The sequence below is a fragment of the Ornithodoros turicata genome, chromosome 7 (genome assembly GCF_037126465.1).
Source record: "Ornithodoros turicata isolate Travis chromosome 7, ASM3712646v1, whole genome shotgun sequence".
In the NCBI taxonomy this organism is placed as follows: domain Eukaryota; kingdom Metazoa; phylum Arthropoda; class Arachnida; order Ixodida; family Argasidae; genus Ornithodoros; species Ornithodoros turicata.
Window position 1 is genome coordinate 20,459,660 of NC_088207.1, and position 20,817 is coordinate 20,480,476.

Consider the following 20,817-nt stretch of genomic DNA (forward strand, 5'->3'; position numbering starts at 1 on the left):
TGAAGCATTGTCTCAAAAGTCCAGTTGTCTTAATGCCTGCCCTGTATAACATTCTAGGTTGCATTCGTATGAAAACCAATTGGCATAGGATCAACTTTGTCACAATTTTTGAGCAATGAGTAGGTTTGTGCTAGGTTGCTTTTGCCTGTTTAAAGGGACGGTTGGATCCAGAAGCCCATCTACGAAACAGATACCGCTATGTTTGGCCGACAAGTTAGTTCGCAAATTTTTTGTCAGAATAGTGCTTAGATATAAATAAACATACAGTTGAACCTCTATATAACGAATTTGTAAATGCTGACTCTTTGTTTCGTTAAATCGAAATATTCGTTAAATGGAACACGCAAAGTTAAACAAACATGGCTGCCGCACTACCAGCGCCGCGCGTTCCGCAAAACGTCATTTGTCATGAAACAGGTACTAAGGTAAGAAGGGCACAAAATATGAAGCTTTATTCATTACATAATGCTAGGTAACGCATAATTTGTGCACAATGTCACTCTGAGCGTTCATAACCTTCGTAACTCCGGATGAACCTCGACTGCTTTCTCCTACGCGCTCGCGTATCGAAGTTTCTTGGTTGGTTCACTTGCATTCATGACGTCCGGAAAGAACAATAGTACACCGCCGAAAAGAACGAGAAATGGGTACATGTCGCGTAGACGTCTGCGCCGATGGAACCTTGAACGGCAGCGGCATCATGCCCATTTTACCACCGTCAGAATTAGCGGCGCGAACAAAAACAAGTAATGAAAAGGCACAAAACCGCAACGTACTGTCGTCGTCATGAACACAAGCAGATTAGACTTCGCGAGATGTCAGCAAAAAATGTCAGCAATGCGTGTGTTCTTGTCCGAAAACGGGTGTGAAGACACCCTCGCGCCGGTTCTGAAACAGCGTCGGTGCACCGATTACCGGCGGAGGCGACGCACATGTCGGCACATTCGTGCCTCCAGCACGTGACAACTGAAGTAACCAACGAAAACTCGCGTAAGGACAACGGAGAGAGAAAGTTTCTCCTCCTTTTCTTTGTGGTGAAGGGGAAAGACACGCGCAGAAGAGCCCAGGGACTTCGTTAAATAGAGGTGACCAAATGAAATTATTTCGTTAAATCGAGCTCAAAAATACATTGGCGTCTATGGGGACGTGCTCGTGCAATGGAAATTTTTCGTTACACAGAGGATTTCGTTAAATCGACGTTCGTTATTAAGAGGTTCAACTGTATTTTAAAATCAGCGCTGCTTCCGCAACTATGGAGGTCCCAGTGGCAACGACGTCAGCATGACGTCCCTCCCTACCAGGAGGAGGGAGAGGGTGGTGTGCAGAGAAGAAAGGCTTTGTTTCCGCAAGTTTGTCTGCTTTGCGCAGCTGCAGCATCCCTTTTCTCAAGGCCGCAATCTGACTGGTGCAAAACCCTGGTGTAGAGAATGACGTTTTTGCCTTTTTCTCCTAATCCGATACGTGCTCTTGCCACATATTTAATCAAATAGCTTTCAAACTATGCTCCTATTTCACGTGGGATTTTCGGGTCCATGGTCAGTTGCCTATTAGGAATAAAATGACACCATAGTTTCGGAATCGTCTGGAACGGATTTAACTGTCCCTTTAAGCATAGCTAAGTTACCTGATAGGTCTTTGCTGTGCCAAAGCATCAGCAAAAATTTTAGGCAAACAGTTTGAGCGAGGAGAATTTTTAAAATTACATCATTTTTTTATGTCACCGAAGATCCAAAATTAAATTGAAGTAAACTGACATAGGGGCTTCTGAAGTCCCAGAGTTCATGGAGCAGTTACTATCACAGCTGGACAACATTTGCTATCCAAATGCGCTTGCTGCATGTTGGTGTGTTAACACAAGATATACTGTGTTTGTATTCTGTGTGCTAGTAACGATTTTTGTTATTTGCTGCACGTCTACTCCTTGGAAAAAATGTTGTAAGTATGCTCGATGCTTGTATTCTTAGCTTTTTCTCATTGTGTAGTGTATCTAATGCCGTAGTCGTTTTTAATATTTCTATACTTGTCAGGAAAGTTTACTTTTGTCATGACAGGACCATTTGAATTTGTTCCTTTGTGTGTGTATTTAGGGGCATCTTGGAGACAGACTATGAGGTCAGAGTTCCATTTTGCCATAAACTATAATTTTTAGGCAAATCATAAAAGCATATGGTATGTTCACACCTGTTATCGGTTTCGGATTTACGGTTTCGTAAGCCCGAGCTACCAAACCTCAGTGGATGTCACAATGATGTGCGATGAAGATTAAACGGCTTGTGACACTTTGATAGATGTAGTTCATTACATCATGCACACATTGTATTACACTCCAGTGTACTGAGGAAAAAACAATTGTTCTTCTACATGCCATACCTAGCGAGATCCAAACCCTCAAACACATGCCCGAGTAAACGGAGATGTCACAGACCTCGTAGCTCCCATTGGTAGCCGTAAGCACGTGACCACCCTCGTGCTGCCTCACTGGCAGCGATGCGCACTGTGATGTCAGGGCCGGGTGAGTTTCGCTATTCGCAGTTTCAAATTTCTGCGCTCCTCTTCGCTGTAAAACTTGGAATAGAGGCTGACATCAATGCAAAGAACAGTCTTTTATATTTATCTGGGATAACCTAGGGTGTTGTGTCACAACCCCTTTAAAGGGACTATGAAACGATTTTTTTCTTCGTTTCGTTCGAAAGAAGACATTTTTCTGAGTCTAGAACCGAAATTTTACTTTCGTCGCGCGAGCGGATTTCTCGGGAGCGAATTTAAACGGAGCGGCGAAGGGAGGACAGTTGGCGCCGCGCCGTGACGAGCTGCTGAGCGGAGACACAACGGGTAACTTGACGCGACCACGGCCGGCTCAGCAACACGTCATCGTGACGTGTTGCCGAGCCGAGGAATCCCGCCAGGAGCATGCGCCGTAGGATCCCGCGTATGCGTTCATCGGGATTCGGGAGTGGTAATCTCCATGACAGCAGCTTTCGCGCGATCGGCAGATTTCGGCAGTGGCGGCAGCCACAGCGCGAGCTCGCGGCATTACTTGCCATTGTGCAACACCGGTGACGTAACGGGGAACCGAAGAGCGGTCCGTACAGTTACACCATCAGCAGGGAAATATGCGCAAGAGAGGAGGAACGCGGAAGAGACATTTCCAGCACGCGCTCCTCGCAGAGTGGAGCGATTTCGTCCTGAAAAATTTGTGGCATATTAGTTTCTCTCCGGGAAGAACAGTTTTCATCGAAAAAAAGTATGGGGGTTCGGGAAATTTCATAGTCCCTTTAAGATAATTTGAGATTGTTTTGAGGTATCGTAAAATGCATCCTAAAACTTTTGCCTCTGAATTGGCGACTCGTGAATACTTCGCAGAACGAAAACCGGAAACTGCTTACAATGACTTTACAGCAGCGAAATCGCTGGCTATAAAATTAAACGATAAATAATTGACCGCAAACTTAATTTAAATATTTTGTACGAAGATTGAGAGCACCATGATAAGTAGAGCCTGAGGGTGTAACCCTATTCTTCCCCGAATTTGCATCCCAAATTGAAGGTTGCCTCTTTAGGGTGCAACCTGATTTTTACCCGGCAAGTAACCCTCACTGGAGACGTCCGTAAGACGTCACAGGATGTCTGTTGTAGGAATGCACACTAACTTGTTTGGCAGCAAGCGCAGTTACATCACCATTTGTACCGAACTCGTTCAGTTTGTTTGAGTAACTGAGCCCAATTTCTCTCCGAAGTTAGCGTACCGGAAGTTTTTCCACCCGAATTTGCATGAATTTAGAGCACACGTTTATTTACCCGAGTTTTTACTTCCCGAATTTAAAAAAAAAAATTTCCCGAAAAACTTCAGGCTCTAATGATAAGCCCTGTGACAGATTTTTAAAGCTTTGGTGTGTGTCTAGACTGCTCCAGTACTGTGTCCCGACTGTGTCCAGTGCAGCTACAAGATGCTACTAACCAAGTACATTCTCAGAGCTGACATGCTTTCACCAAAGAAATTTCTCTCTCTCTCTCTCACCTTCTTTACTACCCACCTCCTGTGCAACTCTTAGTGTCCGACAGAGTCTATGGACTTACTTATCCAGCGGCCACTGCGAACAACCAGGGCCCCTCATGGACAACTATGCAACGTCATAGTCTACCGGCTCACGGCAGGCTACGAATCAAAGTCACACGTAGGGTCACGGACAACCAGACGAATGGTGTAGAACTGTGCGTACAGCACAGCACTCTGTGATAGTTTCTCAAATTATATTAGGACAGTGCGGACGTGAGAGTATTTGTGTGCGTGTGTTCCTGTTTTCCTGGTGCACATCTTGCAGGCCTACGGTCATGCATCCCGTCTGCTCTGGTACTGGAGTTTTTCTACAGTGTTTCTATGTGCTCCAGCTATTGGAGTGCTATTTTTAGCTTTGGGATGTTTGATAATGTGCTGTAGTACAGTTGAAGGATGCATTTCAATTTATGTTTATTTGATGAACAAGCATTTCGTCCTCACAACCTGCAGCTAGTTGGCTGTGTTTACAAGTGATGATGCCTAGTGGTACGAATACTATTTTTGTAAATATGTTTAGTTAGTACATCTTAGTCATGTACTGTTGTGTATGATTTGTACAGTGACGATTGTGGTTGAACCCATGTGTGATTATTATTCCCATTTCTGAGATATGGGCCAGATTTTCTTAATAATATGGATAATGGAGTTTTGTGCAGTAGGTTAGTAAGCCTGTAGTAAGTCTGTAGTTAGTGCCCTAGAAGATGTTGTACAACTTGTAGAACTGTGTCACTGACATGTGAACTGATGCTACATTGATCCAGGCACCTTTTCCTGAGGCCTTTTGTGAGAGTACGAGTACAAGTTGTTTCATGAAAATTCTAGCAAACTTTAATGCCACAGCTCTGTCTGCAGCTAAACAAAAACAAAAAAATTCATCAGTCTTGGAGCATGTCTGCAAGCCCACCAGTTCAGTCATTGTTCTTCTAATAAAATATTGTTTTAGCATATCTCCGTACAGATTACATTGATGTGAAAGTCAATGATTGGATGCGAAATGTATGACTGGGACTAGCCCTAAGATGGGCTAAAAGGTGTCATCAAAATCAATTAAAGCACAATTGTTTGTCTTTCTCTAAGCTTAAGAACAATTTTTGGTAGTTATCGAAAGTTTGTTGTTACGTATACATATGTTATGAAGCATCTGTGAAGCATATAGAAATTATAGGTGCCTCATTGTTGGTATTTTGTGCTATGCGAACAGCATTACATGCTGGCTCATGAAGTATGTCTATGAGACATTGTGTCCAACATGCAGGTCCAGAGCCAATTTATATGCCGCTTACAGAAAACCTTCGAGCATATTGTCTGGATCAGAATCTCTCTCTGTTTTTTTTTTACAATTGTGCCAAATCCTGCGTGCCATTCTCTAATGCCATACTGACTACATTGAATAATGAACCCCCTTTGAGTGTCATTCTCACTTACAAATGATGTGGCATTGTGAAATAAGTAAATTGCAAAATTAGTGACTTATTAGCATCGCTGCATAACAGCTTTGTTTCATCACCTGTTATCATTCATCTGTTGAGGAAACCTCATTTACAAATGAGACTAAGGCTGTTGTTGAGTGTAAGTTACCTTGCATCAGAACTCTTTCAGGACATATTTTAGCCATGTCAGAGAGCAATTTCAACTGATGCATTATCTATTGATGTACATGTATTGAATGATGCTCTCCAAGGTGGTAATTGCAGTTGAAGCCTGCTGTTCTCAGCCATATTACATCAAACGAACTCAACAATGGCGTGCATAAAACTAAATAGGATGCAAATAAAGAATGGTGAGGCAAAATTTACAAAGGCACATGTCATAACGAAGCGTAGGACTAGGGTTCAGATCCCGGGATTTCGGGATAATAAATTTCGTGTTTCTTAAGTATTTGGTAGAGTTATTCAGTGGCACGAGTGAAAAGGAAAGAGAACAGTGTCTTACCGACTTTTAGTTTCAACCACCCCTACACCGAAAGTGATCATTTGCAATCCGAAAGCGAACCAACTTCATTGTCCACGACGCATGACAAAGACGTTGGCTCCTGACTCATGTGTACCACACAAGCCATAGCCAAGAACAGCCCTAAGTATTATTACAACTCTTACGAAATCAGAAGGAGTCTATCCACGAGGGTACGCAAAGTATTGCAGAATATCTCTCTTTGTTCTTTTTATCCTCTCGAATACGTATATTCGAAAGCGAAAATAGAGCATGGAGACAGCCTTTTCAGAAGACTGGACTCAGTTGCTCCAGACTTGAACACAACAGGTACTGTGGATGAGTAAATGGGGAGAACAACAAAATGCACCATTCCATGTATTCACACAAGCGATATTTCGCAGGGTACTCCAGGGGAAGATGTGAAAAAAGTCATTGATTGCGAACAGCCGCACGAGTACAAGTGCTGAACGTCATATCTTCTCGTGCACTACTAACCGCGGGAAATATCCTGGGACGCAGCCACAAGATATTACGTAGCAGATGACAAGAAGAAACGCATTCCATCGCGAATTCAATATCCTGGCACGGTGCGAGTGCTCAATATGATACGCGGCGAGACTTTTACCTGGTGAACTTTTTTTTCTTTCTTTCTTTCTTTGTGCTTTTTTCTTCCACTAGAATGTTCCGTGGGGATGCCAGGAAACGCACACTGTATCGCCTGTAGTCCTATTCAGCAACCTGAGGATTGTTGAAAAGTCCCGATCCCATCCCGGGATGCACATTTAGAAATCCTGGGATTGCAAAAACTGCTCAGGATTTCTAACCCTATGCACGACATGTCAACACAAGCACAAGGACTTGTAAACAATAAACAGGAAAGGAAACAGTGTGAACAGACATTTGGTCAGTGGTCAGTGCGCCGAGAACTAAATACGACTACGAACTAAACCCGGGACAAGGAGTACAGGTTTAGTTCGTAGTCATGCACCAGCTTGTCAGCACCATTTCGCTTTTGTCAAAGTAAATACATTCGCAAAATTTCCGTGCTTACACGTGCTTCAGGGGTGATTGAGAAGGATACCCTAGCAGAATGCAGCAATTCAGGTGCCACACTTCTGAAGGGGAGATCTTGAGTAAGTAAGACATGGTGTTGAAACTGGATATAACTGCATGAGGACATGTGCTAGAATGTCCGCTGTATTTCGTACGGCAATGCATGGAGTATCAATCTAGATAGTACCACCATTCCCATTTCATTGTCGAGGTTCACTATTTTATTTCGAAGTCTTACTGAATATGAAGGATTCTAAGTTTTGAATATTTGTGAAAAGTTTGAATCTCTGGAGGAACATGAAACTCCTATGATTTGGATATATGTGAGATGCCTTTGAGAGCAGGCTAAGCGTTGTAAAAACTGACCATGAACTCAAGTGAAAAAACTGAGCTGCAAGCTTCCTTTTTTTTTGTTACTTTTATGACAGCGATGGTCGTACACAATGCATGCACAACAGCCAGTCGTGTACAAGCCAGGTCCTCTGTTTAGTGCAGAAAATTGAGGTGGTGTAATCTTCGGGAGTGTTGTCATTATAAAACGGTTATTTGTTATGGTGTTTACTTGCATAATTAATACAACCGCACCATGGGTCGCGCAATGTTGGTGCTATTTTTTTCATGTGCATTACATGCACGTTGACTTTAGCAGCAGCGTAGCCTACAGGGACTGCTGGTTTTCCTTGCGTAATTGGCGCACGTCCTTTTTGCCATTGCATTTGTTTGTTTGTTTAAAAACGTGTTAATTATGTGAGTAAACACAGCATGTACATATGCTCTTCACTTACTTTGGGGTGTGTCTCTTTGCTCTGTTATGAAATGCAAATTTGCATGTACAAAGCTCATGCCTTGTTGAATTTCTGCCTTTGGAGGAGGAGCAAGGATATCTGTTGGGAATTTATCATCAATAATGTAGCAATAAATGCATTGAAACTCTACGTTGTTCTTGTTTGTCAGTTGCTCTCTAACTGTGCACAAGAGAGACTCTTTCGAGTAGAGTTTGTCGCAACACTAGAGAAATAGAATAGAATATGAGTGACACACAACTCAAATGTAGTACATGCACGTTTTATGCATGCCGCATCATTGTACACTTTCACTGAAAATTACAGTGGCTTTTTATATCTTTGCAGCATGACATTTGTGGGGCACTTCAGCGCATCGCTCTAGAAGAAAGCGGAGTTCCAGAGGAGGTCTGTGTTGGAACTATGACCTTTGGGTTTCTCTAGAACCTCTTTTCTTTTACCTTATGCATTTCTCAAAGTATTAATGCAGGAGCATGTGGCGTGCCGACGTACAAGCCACAGACTTTCTGATAGGACTGACTGGGCATCGACATGAAGTGGCCAGGGACACGTTAGAATACAACGAAGGGACACATTGGATGCGTGATTTTTGCATACTATGAATTGTATTAGCTCTATACTGAATCACCCGTGATTCTCTATTATTTATAAGTGCACCGTACCACACTGCAGAATAGGCAGTTTCCTATGTGTACATGCAACATTGTTGAGTTCTACGCGTCTAGACTGACGGGCACAATGTTTTTTTTTTTGTTGTTGTTGGTTTTGTTGCTGAGCAGGTTTGCTCCAGTTTATCTCATTGAATTGCTGTTATCGCAACAGGAGACTTTATAGTAATTTTTTGTTTCCCGTGTTAGAAATGGAACCAAAGTTGTAGCTGCCCACTCGAAAAAAACTTCTCTTACAGTGTCTCTCTGTGTCGCAAATGTGCCTTAACTGCAGGACTCTGGATGTCTGCAAGATAATGTAACTGTAGAATGCCTGGGATTGTGACACTTTTTGATACATGTCGTTCATCATGTCATGCACATGTTGTACTGCACGGCACACTATTGAGGAAAAAATAATTTTCTACATGCCGTACTTTGCAAGATATGGTCACACGTGCGCGTCTGACTTCAGAATAGTGTGAGCTACGACCATTCCCATTGATTGGCGAAAGTATGTGGCCTCCCTCTCATGATGCCTCACCGCCACGTACGCCAGCGGCGGTGTCGGAGCCAGTTTAGTTTCAGTATTCGCGTGGCTGACCTTGTACGCGTCTAATTACCCGTTTTGCCTCAAAACTTGTAATGCAGGCTCACGTTGAAGCAAATATAGTTGTGTGTATTTCACATTCATTTGGGACCAAGTGCCGCAACCACAACTCTCTTTACAGCTGTGTGTTAGCAGACCATGAATATGTTTACTTTTATGTTTTATTGAATACAGCGAAACCCGCGTATAACGATATTGACGGTAATCGCGAACTCCATCGTTATACGGGATACATCGTTAAACGAGGGATCACGTAAATAGCGCGTCCTCGAAGAGTCGCGCGTCACCCCGCGTGTAGCAAAAGAAAAAGAAACAGATGCTTAAAGGGACTGTCGCATCCGGAACCGTGGTTACGAATCCAATACCAACGTGTTCGGTACACTACCACCGAGCTATTTGCCAAATTTTCTCCTTCCAAAACGGACCGGGCGATGAGGAATCGAATTTAAAAGATCCGGTTTTGTTTTGATCCTCGAAAGCGCCAGCGCCAACAACATCGCGTGACGCAAGGTGGAATCTGGCTAATCCGCTTTGAAGGACGCTGTCGTCTGCCGCCAAGTCTGGGACTGCTTTGTTTATTTCCGGCACATCGCCCGTATTCACATGTGACACTTTCTAGTAACGCGGATACTATCTCTACGCTTGCATCCTTCGCGTGAGATGTCGTTTCGAAACCGACGCAGCGTTCCTGACTCCAGGAAAACTTCCTTCGAAAACCTCGATGATTTCGCACGCCAAGGATACAGCTACAGCCAGACCCCAGACGAAGCGAAAGTTGGAAGCAGCTACATCACTAGCGGGTATCCAGATGAAGCAAGGAGTATTCATGCTGTCCGTGTATGCTCCTCGCATTTCACCGATAATGTGTACCTGGATGAGAACATCGTGCAAGTGCAACTTGGATTGACACAAAAAAGGAACGAATTGAAACTTGACGCCGTTCCGACAGTGTTCCACGAACAAAGCGAGCCAGCAACTTCGACAGTAAGTCACAATGTCTATGTAGTTTCCCAATCGGATCTGTCACTCTTGCGCGTGAGTAACTTAGCAGCAAAAGACTAAATCGGTACAACGTAAGGTATCCCCTAACCTATGAATAATAACTAGATAAGTAAAATACAATAAACAAGTAAAAGAACATGATGTCATTCATATGAACGTGTTGGCTTTTCTCGTTGTCGGACGCGTTATCATGAAACTTTCCCTGTTACGGAACCTGTGACTTTTGTGGAATGTGGTAGACATGATCGGTTTTCATGTGTATTACAGCTGCAGGCAGCTCGACAGGGTCAAGCGCAAGTGGTACGTATATTACTTAAATAATATTATGTGTTTACAATTTTTGGACACAGAACAATTCGCAAACTATGAACCCCGAAGGAAGAACTGACGCTGTTTGTGTGCTGGTGTTAGAAACATGCACTATATACAAACAGTACCTCTGTCCGTAACATAAGCGCCATAAACCACTTCCCAGTTTCCTTTTATCTCTCTGTTTGTGAACTGTTTGTGTGCTGTAGGGCGACGGTTTTTGCTGTTGTCGTAGCCAACTTGAGATGCACTTTTGACGTTCTGTGTTATAGAAGGACCAGGTGCTGCTGATCCAAGTCCCATCCATCCATGAAACGGCATCAAACAATGTACGTGTGTGCACGGCAATTTTGCTGAGAGACCTGGTTTTTACACTAATGCCTTTACGATGCCTCTGACAAATTAGGATCTTCCAGAACAGTGCTTTCTTCATCCAAGTTCAAGAAGTAAAGAGAATGACTTCATGGCTTCTACTGACATCTCACAGCTACATGCCAAGACAAAATAACTTGAAAACAGGAAATGAAAAGAAAAAAAAAGGTCCGTTTCAGGTCCACCCAAATCTTTGTGCAGTGGCTGACAACAACGTTATTGTGAGATGATGAATGATGCTGATGCGGCGTTGAGACTAAGCCCTTGTTTCCTTTTTTGCAATGCTATACATTACTGCTGGTTAAATGTAAAATGATGCACCTACCTCCAGACATTAAAGGGGCTACCAGAGATGTAGTGTCAATTCAACAGAAAAGCTGCATCTTCTACGAGGCACTGTCACGTAAGCAGTGGCCAAATTTGCTATCCTGTGAGCTTTGATAGGATATGCCGTAGATAGTAAGAGGCCTCTTACTGTAAAAGGGAGGTGCATTATTCGAGTAGTGGGGTCTGAGGCATGAGGGTCATTTCAAAATGTACTAACCCTTCCAAAATTTTACACTTAGCTGTGCCCAGAGATCGATCCAGATCCCCCCCCCCCCCCCCCCCAACACCCTGAGTTTTTTTCCTGTGTACCACTGTTATAATGAAACCGTCCAATTTACTGTCCAACCGTCCCGTTTTCATTGCAATTGAAGTACTTACGAAACTGTTTATTTTATTTTTTATTTTTGTGACTCCCCGCTTCAGATCCCAAGGGACATTGCCAGTGTGGTGCACGCTGATAACTGTCTGTGCATAGCAAATAATAAATATCTGTGTGTGAAGAGTTGGATGTGGACTTGTGCGATGGCTCTTGAATGGACAACACTCAGTCAACACAAAGATTTATTCACATTTGCGTAACTTATTGCCTGTCATTATAATAATAATTATTATAATACATAGACAAGAGGTAATGCTCTGCCAAGGATCTCTGAAGTTAGTCTTGAAAGCTGTTTTCAAAACAGTGGTGCTAAAAAAATTGGATCAATGGCAGGTATCAAAATTTGTTTTGCTGTATCAAGGCAGAACAATCTTCTGTGGGAATGACAAATTGTGGACATTCCCAGACAGATGTATCACTTACAATGATAATGAGGTGTAAGTGTACCATTAGTGAGTTATGAAACGTTACCTGAAATTATTTGACATGTTATATCCCTCACATGCTATAATACTGCCAATGATAAGAAGTATTACACTACCATTAAAAGTATAACTGTCACTTATTGCTCCTGCCTATTCCCCTGCACTTCTCGGGATTACTGTGGTAACACGGATTCTGTTTCACACTTCTCAATTGGAAACTACGCAAGTCTATTATCGTGTAGGTGTGAACAGGAAATGAGGCACACAAAAGATGATAGTCCTGATAGGACCGGGATGGAAAAACGTTGGCGAATCATGCGGACGACACACCCAGGTATCTGTCGTCTCTTTCTCGGTCCAAGGAATCTCCAAACTCAGCTTGTAAACACACAATAAGCAGTGAAAATGACGTAGCTGTAAAAAGAAAGGACACTTTCCTAAACACGTAGCACAGTAATTTCCTGATAATCATTCTAATTCTAACCCGGCCCTTGAGTTGCACAGTTGGTTAGAGCCTTCGTAACTTTCATGGGGCATTCGTCGTGTGTGCAAACGTCCACGACAACTACGAAAATAAGGATTGCTCAACGTGCCTATCTATCGTGGGTACAGTAGGCGAAGACTGTGATCCTCGCTGCAATACTGCGGTGGATACACCAACAGAAGTTCTGGCCGAAGACAGAGAGCTGAGAACAAAGTGTGATGCGTGCTTACACTCTACTTCGCCATCATTACACAACTCTGCCACTTCACCAGCACTGCAGCATATAGGTACTCATCCGGTTCCTGGGGAGCACAGACGTCGCACAAACACTTGGATTGTTTCCTGCGTCGTAGTGAATGTCACGGGATTAAGTGTTGAGCACTCCGATCATGAACGTACCTAAAGCAGTGGTCCTGAGGCTCCATGATAAGGCAAGCCTGAGCGATGGGCAAGACACGTAAACAAACACAAACACGAAGGCACTTGAGCCTTCGTGTTTGTGTTTGTTTACGTGTCTTGCCCATCGCTCAGGCTTGCCTTATCATGGAATTTATCCACCAGCTAGCCTGCATTTACGCCATTCTGTCCTGAGGCTCGTTCTGTTGCGCTAACGCAGCTACGGCACGTATATCACCAGTTACTTGCAGAAGAAGCGGATCCGTCGAATATGGGCCGTCATTAAACATGTATATTCGTCACGGGATCTATTACTAAAGGCATTTGAACAGCACGATGCACCACTTCCGCGTTCCGAGTCCGCCCTCTCCGTATGTGCCTTCGCCTTTGTCTCCCTGACCGAGCTGCAAGCAGCGGGGACTCCTCTGGCTCGCCGCGTTCTTATTGGTCAGATTCAATGTGACGTTGCTAAAGATTCTCAGCAGGGAGTTCCGCTTGACGCCCGCTTCCGTCGTCTGCTGTTGCGCCGCTTACACACGAATTATGCGAAAAGTATTCCGTTGATCGGGATGGGACTTTCGGAGTCATGGTCAGTGAAGGATGGGGAATCTCATGTCACTGTGGTTTCGGAATCGATCTGTGGTCGATGCGACTGTCCCTTTAAAAAGACGCGAAGCTATGTGACGTCGCACTGGCTTGGGAAAGCAGCGATCAGAACTCGTGGCGGGAAGCAGGGAACATAGCAGGACAACTTCTGGCAACACTACACGTCACCATTACGCAAGTCGGCTTCACCTAACGCCTGTGTGCTTTAGGTGAAGCTCGCTTTCGAACACTGTCGCGCAGCTCGCGGGTGGAAAGCCTGTGCTAGGCCTTTTGAATCATCTCGCGAATTTGAGCAGCATTGGCCAAATACGGAGACAAAAAGGCGTTACCACCTACTTTTTTCACTGGCAGTATTGGAAAATGAACAGTCGATGTCTATTTTCTTTCCTCAATTTTTATTTTGGTTTAATTCTTTTGATGTGAATTTCGGACTATACGAATTTTTTCCGCTACCCCGTGATATTCGTATCATCGAGATTCTACTGTATCTTATCGCGGCGAGGTTACGCGCACGGGACAGCGCCCAACATCGTTATACGAGTACTTGGAACCGCGGTCTCCATCGCTATACGCGGGTCGTTTCCCCATAGAAACAATGTATATTTTGACGGTAAAATCATGAACAATCGTTTTACGAGGGATATCGTTATACGCGGGTTTTACTGTACTGTTCTGGGACACAACCAGGTGGTGGTTACCGAACGAGGTACGCTAGCCAAATTGACTGTTAAAATGGAGATACACAAAGCCTTATTTATGTGAACAGGACACTATAGTTTTTGGTAGAATATTCTGGTCCTGCTTTTCCCTGTTCAGCAGCAGATGACTTGACATGTCTACATATACATACTAGCTTTTCTGAAAAAAAAACATTGAGTGTTTGTATCTGTGCAAGTGTAGTTAAAATTATGTTTACATGTTCTGTTTGCCTTCAACACTCCAGCAATGACTTTGTAACACTGATCAGTGGTTTATCCGGAATCCCAAGCACGGAGAGTGTTGGAAAAAATGGGGGGGGGGGTCATTATTATAGTTACGTCATTACAGCTTAACATATCATTACCGATGTGTGTCTAAAGCTGAAATCGCAAGGGCACACCCTGTAGGGGGTACACAGGTGAAAAAGTTAGGGGGTGTCACTGAACATTTGTTGGGGGGTGTAGGGGGGGCTTGGGTAAATCACTGATCACTGACGATCCTTGCTTACGTTGTTGTGTACAGTGACTTTAAAAAAGAAAAAACCCTCGCAACAAGGTTTTTAGCATATGGTTGTCACAGTATTTATGATGAATAAATAAAGCCCTACTTGTAAGTTGGACATCCCCCAGTTTCCACTGTTGGACTAATATAGTATGTGCATGTGGGTGGCATGAGATGGGCAGGAATGTTGAGCCATGATAAGTGTTTTCAAAACGGTGTCAAAACACTGTTTTGACACTGTCCGCCCCAGTCGCTTGGGGTGGAATGAGCAATGTGCACAAGTGAGAAATCTGGTGCCACACCTGCCTCCTCGGCTCAGCACCAATGGCCTCTAGTATGACAAGGACAGTCATAGTGGTAGTAGTACCATAATTGGCCGAGCACAAGTACAATTGTGTTTGCATTACCCATGTGCAGGTATGAAATAGTGCCAGTACACCACCTATATCAGCCCCATGCAGCCCATTTGTACTCTCCTGCCAGGCGATGGATACAGTGCTTCCAAACGTGAACCTCGTAGTCTGCACAGTCTTAGGACAAACGTTTTTGAACACTGTCTGATGCAGGATGTAAGCAGAGCATGTAGGAATGCATTCACATCATCTTCAATGGTGTGTGGTAACAGCGTGAGATTACCACACACAGCGTGGTAACGGGTACAGAGATTAGGGTGCTGTCAAAAGTAACAAGTGGTTACGACTTAACAGAAATTTGTTCTTGCTTTTTTTTTAGTCGTGAGTTAGTCATCTGTAACTACCCCTTCAGTGGTGGAAAGGAGCAGTAGGGCGCCTCTGCGTCTTGTCTTTCTCCTTGTCTCTGGTACCGTCCCCGTTGTACTCCATCAATATAGACTAACAAATTGGAGTGCAGTAAGATAGTAATACTTTTATGCGTGTTGTGATTTAGTTGTGAAATGTAACAGACTGTCTCACAGACGTTTTTCAGAAACCGACTTGCTTCTGGGTTCGGATGGCTGAGTCCACTGACCAGCAGCCCATCGTTACACTGTTCCGTCGGGCACCCAGATTGACAGTGCAGAGTGACTGTCCGATCTCGCAATCGCACTATACCTTAATTATGTAAACTAAATTATTGTAAAGATGCGTTATTCTGCCAGTCTGTATTATTCGTGCCGATCTGCTGGCCAGATAATCCGCTTTCCGGCACAGATAAGCCTCCGTCGGCGTAGATGATGCGCTACTGAGGATCGGTTTTTCAGTTTCGGCTCATTTCCACAGCAAACAAAAACTACTCCTGTCTTGATGCACACAAACATTTCAAAATCTTTGACATATTGAAACGAGAATGCATTAAACTTCGTTGCACTCTCCTTTGCCTACCCCCAAAACGTGTTCTAAGTGTGTCAATTCTGACAGTGTTTCTCTTTTTTTTTTCGATCCCACATTATGAATGAGCAATGTCTGTGATTACTTGTCGCGGAGATCTGAAAACGTCGTAAGAGTTTGACTCATTTGGTAGGCACATACATTTGTGCACAATGTCTTCTATGTTCCACAGGGCATAATCCAATGAAAGCTCTTTTGCTGTAAAGATGCTCAGCTCTGATGAAGAGAAGGGTTGTCGGTAAAAGATTTCGAATTCATCTAACCCATTTCTGCAATTTCGTGAGAGAGGGTGGCGGTTCAGGAATTGCTTGGTCCCCGGCCACGTCCAGCCCACCAACGCTCTGCACTCAAAGCTCTCTTCGCCTTTCTGGATACCATGGGACTTCGATTCTTATTGTGAAGGGGCTCATTATTTCATTCCTCACATCACCACCAGCAATGGGGTGTTTGGGGGTGGCAATGGGGGTTTCATCGCCCCTGGCGATGAAACTCCCCATTCATCATCTCGCAATAAAGTTGTTCCATTTCTGCGCCTAAAGAAAGAGCTTCAACAACGGTTGTTCACTTCGGTTATAAAAGCCAACCAGGATTTTTTCCATCCACACACGCTGTTGACCTATAATGTACCCACGAACAAGACATCCCTATCCCTTTAAATACCATACCGATGACGAGGACAGTCTCTGTTTGAAATATTGGTGACTCTTGTCTTGAGGCTTTTCCCTTAGCATACACTTGGTTACATAATACACTTTGTTATCCACTTTATTGCACTTGTATTTGACACTGTCACTACCTAATGCCAACGTTAACTGTAGTATATTTTCAGACTACTTCCGCTGTCTGGAATTTCGTAGTTTAATTCGATGACAGGCTGCCCCTTTCAGTCTCTCAACTGTAACCTTGTGTTTCCTGCTCTATAAGTTCGTAATGCAGCAAAGGTAGCGTAGCACCCTGGCTATGTCTAAAATATACATACACATCATCACATATTTCTTCATCATTCAAGGACTGGCGTGCACATCTGCCGTCACAACTGTTACCACAGCTTCATGCACATCTTCATCGGATGAAAAGCTTTCCCCTCGCCCCGTTTCAGAACCCCATTGGTTCTTCTTGTCCTGGACAAAGTATGCCGTCGACTGTATTGGGCTTTCTTGCACTTCACTGTCGTGCACCGCCGTTGCATGCTCTTGGGCACATTTGCCAACATTCTTTCCTTCAACGGCCTCTTCAATTTTCAGCTTCTGAGTGTTCAGTGGCAGCTCTGCTGTATCGGCATACTTCAGGGAGTCATCACTCGCGGAGGGCGACCAACTGCCTTCATTCTCTTCCGCCGTGCCATTGCTGGGTTGCTCGCTCGCCTGAATTGTTTCCGAGTCATATGCCTCGGCTTTGCTCATTCTAGCACCCGACTGGTTCGTCAGTGGCACGGCGTGATCTAGGGAACTGAGTTTTGGATCGTCGTTAACCACATCTTCATGCTTGGTTCCGGGTTGGTTACTTTCATCCCCCGTTTCACACTCTACGTCAGATCCAGATTCGTGCTGTGAACCATTATCTTCAGATCCATAGTTATCATAATCCTCCTCGTCATCTCCTTGGTCCTCATTTGAGGACGACGATTGTTCGTGCTTTACTGTCTTCTCCGAGACAAACCGGTCCTCATCGTTCCTGCTCGTGCTCTGTTCAATTGCATCGGCGACTACTGGCTTCACAGCCTCCTTCTCTTGCATCTTTGATGATTTTCTCTGCGCTAAGTCCCGTCCCATCGCCTCCAGAGCTCCTTTCGGAACCAGGTCTGGAGTTTGACTGAGCGACCCCATCCGACCCTCAAGCTGACACTTGTAGCATGGATTTCCTCCGCTCACATTAGCGAGCGAAAAGTGACCCTGTGAACCTCCGAGACGACTTCCTTTTGCATACCTGTACTCGCAGCAACTGCTCAGTTGAATGTCCTTCAGTTGATCGACAAATATCACCACACTAAAAGCATAACCACAATGTCGCTGCGAAGCAAACTGGAAGGTCGCGCCCCTCGTGACGTTGCCATTGAACACGACGCGTGACGACCCCCCGCAGTGTTGCTGCAGGACCTTGATGTGCTGCTGTTGCAGATGAGAAGACTTCTGCAGGACTGGTCGGTTGCCGTGGAAGATGAGAGACACTTCGCAGTTTGTTTTCGCAGGCACACTGGAGCGCTTTTCAGACGCTGTCTCTCGGCTTGCAGACATCTTGCTCTCGCACTGTATTGTGGGGTTTGATCTGCTTGGAAGCTTTGGCAGGTGTTCACCATTTCTCAGCACTGGAGAGGCCTGGTTTTTTGATGGCACCACAGGCAGCAGGTATGGAGATATGGAGCGATGCCTTTTGGATGTCGATGTGGTCTGGCACTGGCAGTTCACAATGGTGTTCTGCTTCCCTACTGTAGCATTTGGAGACCTGCTGAATGTTCCTGGACCTCCTGATCTTTGGTTATTGCACTTGTTAGATGGCAAAGCTGTTCCCTTTTTCCCACAATAACAGTAATTGCTTACAAAACCTGTTTGCTTCGATTTTAAGCTTTCAACTACACCTACTCTGGCCAAACGCCGCCTCACATTGCATTTGCGGAAGTATTCAGCAAGATGCTTGTCACTCAGGCTGTCGTAGGAATCCAGTGGGCCAGTGGCTTTCTTATGAACGGCTGCAACTGTCCACATGCTAATGTGTCAGATTTCTAACTGAAGCCATAAGCATCCACTCTGTTGATATTCACATGGCAACCACCCTTTGCTCTAAAATAGACGTTTGTTGTGATGTTGCCATGGCAATGAGCTGTTGCCAGATTGGGATAACAGAATGAAGTCAGGTGCAGTGATGTGGCAGGTATGCAGGTATAGATGGTAGAGAGGAAAAACAAAAGTTAAGCCCTGAGACTCGGGAGCTGAAACATATCAAGCACACTTCAGGATTATTGCAAATACCACATATTCATTCAAGGCAAAAGGAAAGAAAATTCTACCATGCATGCAAACTGAAAATCCTGTAAAGTTACAGCAGAAATTCTATTAAATCAAAGGTTTAAGGGTGATCAGAGCATAGTTTCCTCATGGTATGATTAATGCTGTGACAAATATGAATATTTCGGTGATGCTGGTCAATGAAATAACTATTAAGCAGATCTGTATTTTCCAAAATGCAGTATGGATCAAGTGGTCTAGATCAGGTTTTACTTGTGTGCTATTAATATCGAGCATACTGTGCAAAATGCCCAAATCAATGAATACGGGGGTGGCCAGAAGGGGAACTTAGTGGATGCAAGTTTACCCCCGCGTGTACACCCGTATTCTCCCCGCAAATCGCAAGGCTGCGCGCGTACCTACGGGTGAGCGCGCACCCGCGCTCACCTCCGTGTTACGATTCGGGATACCGTTTATGTTCATTCGATCGGAGGCGCTCGTACTCATGGCGAATACACGGCTACACGGCTCGGGTCGCTATGAATGATACGAACAGGCAGCCGGTCGTGCGCAGTGACGTCACTAGGGAGGTGCGGTCCGCGCCGGGTGACGCGCCGCACCAGTACCTCGTCTCTTTTCTCTGCGACGACATGAGGAACCCTCTGTGAGCACGGTTTTTAATGCGTTAGCATTATAGTCCTCGCTACGCAAGAATTGCGGCGTGGTTTGTCTGTAACCCCGGCGCTGAACGCATGCGCGGTGAGTGGAACGGGAAGGAGAGGGCGCGTGGAGAGTGCGACGCGGCCACAGCGCCGGCACTCGGCTACACCGTCGCCGGCTTGCGGGATAACACGCTTGGGCGGGCAACGCAAGCCCAATCAGTTGCGATCACCGCACGCAGGCGACAATCTTTTTGTCTTCCTGCAAGGATATGGCTGTGGAGAGGGAGCGATCTTCTCTACTTTTCGTGAGCCCCTTCGAAGTTGCGCGCCTTGCAACGGACTCTTGAAAATGCCACCGCATTTTGTTTTCAATGAAAAAAATGGAATCTTGCTTTCCGATTTTCACGCTTTTACCGGACAGCGGGAGAATGATCGCTATACCGATGATTCGCTTGCATGTACTTCAATGACGGATACTTCGAGCTGATGGAAACCAGCAATTTGGTCGTAATATCGGAGTACTTGAACAATTGAAGGTCTGAGATAAACGGGCTCGACTCTGTTTTGTTCTATCGTAATTTCGTTGTGTTCCACGTGTCAGACATGATTATCCTGCTTTGGTGGGATTTAAAACAAAACCTGTGGGAATGCGTCTTCATACGGTGAAATTCTTCTGCTGAAATTCAGAGTCCAGTAACTCTACATTGGCACAATCAGGATTCCTTCCTTCAAGGGCCACACAGAACGGAAGCAGCTCTGCCATCTCAACGTCGAAGGGAAAGGTTGTAGGTGCGTGTCCTTGTGCTACCTCATCAAGTCTATAGTAGTGTTCAGCTTAAGAAGGAAAAGCTAGTCCATCAACTACATACACCGTTGGAGATAAGGAGATGCAATAGCGTGCCAAAAGAAATACTGCAGCACCACCACATAGAGTAGTGTCATGTGGCCAGTCTCAGCAGCCGATACGGAAGCAGAGTGAGCATGACGGATTACATTATCTCGTGGAGGAGCGAGCGTGACCTCTCTGTGTCCAGCCATCCTACCTGTGGTGAAGTAATATTTTGAGAGCTGACGGACTACGTTTCTTTTCCTTCTTAAGTTTAACACGACTATAGTGTGAATATATCTTGCATAAAGTGCAAAAGTAATGCAGACTGGGACGAGTGAGCAACAGATGCGTCCCGAAGATCCCATGATGCATTTCCAATGCTGTCACCCTAGCTTGTGTACCCAAACGTTGGTACTTCCTTCCAGCATATTTCGCG

The 20,817-nt window shown here is 44.8% G+C and overlaps 3 protein-coding genes across 6 annotated transcripts in view; 2 read left to right on the forward strand and 1 right to left on the reverse strand.

Moving 5' to 3' along the window:
• LOC135400300 (TGF-beta-activated kinase 1 and MAP3K7-binding protein 3-like) overlaps positions 1-14,732 on the forward strand; it is a 38,858-nt gene extending 24,126 nt beyond the window's left edge. For 3 of the 4 annotated variants that reach the window (XM_064632111.1, XM_064632112.1, XM_064632113.1), the window contains one exon: positions 4,053-7,977. In XM_064632111.1, coding sequence (XP_064488181.1) covers positions 4,053-4,237 — 185 coding nt within the window. In that variant the 3' untranslated portion in view covers positions 4,238-7,977. Of the gene's footprint in view, positions 1-4,052; positions 7,978-8,172 lie in introns of those variants that run through there. The other variant, XM_064632114.1, reaches the window with a different exon arrangement.
• Positions 9,763-14,732, forward strand: LOC135400301 (uncharacterized). Its single transcript, XM_064632115.1, has 4 exons — positions 9,763-10,086; positions 10,372-10,404; positions 10,686-10,742; positions 10,820-14,732. Exons 1-4 carry the CDS (start codon positions 9,763-9,765, stop codon positions 10,919-10,921), a joined length of 516 nt encoding a protein of 171 aa, XP_064488185.1. The 3' UTR covers positions 10,922-14,732.
• Positions 14,733-16,639: 1,907 nt separating this feature from the next.
• Positions 16,640-19,763, reverse strand: LOC135399658 (glutamate-rich protein 3-like). The gene has a single exon (XM_064631394.1). The coding sequence runs from the start codon at positions 18,648-18,650 to the stop codon at positions 16,953-16,955; it is 1,698 nt and encodes a 565-aa protein (XP_064487464.1). The 5' UTR covers positions 18,651-19,763; the 3' UTR covers positions 16,640-16,952.
• Positions 19,764-20,817: the final 1,054 nt, after the last annotated feature.

Excerpts from the sequence above, each read along its gene's own strand:
- LOC135400301 (XM_064632115.1), top strand. The coding sequence starts at position 9,763 with ATGTCGTTTCGAAACCGACGCAGCGTTCCTGACTCCAGGAAAACTTCC. Across the intron at positions 10,087-10,371 it reads GCGAGCCAGCAACTTCGACA|CTGCAGGCAGCTCGACAGGG; the intron begins GTAAGTCACAAT and ends TGTGTATTACAG. Across the intron at positions 10,743-10,819 it reads ATGAAACGGCATCAAACAAT|GATCTTCCAGAACAGTGCTT; the intron begins GTACGTGTGTGC and ends CTGACAAATTAG.
- LOC135399658 (XM_064631394.1), bottom strand. The coding sequence starts at position 18,650 with ATGTGGACAGTTGCAGCCGTTCATAAGAAAGCCACTGGCCCACTGGAT.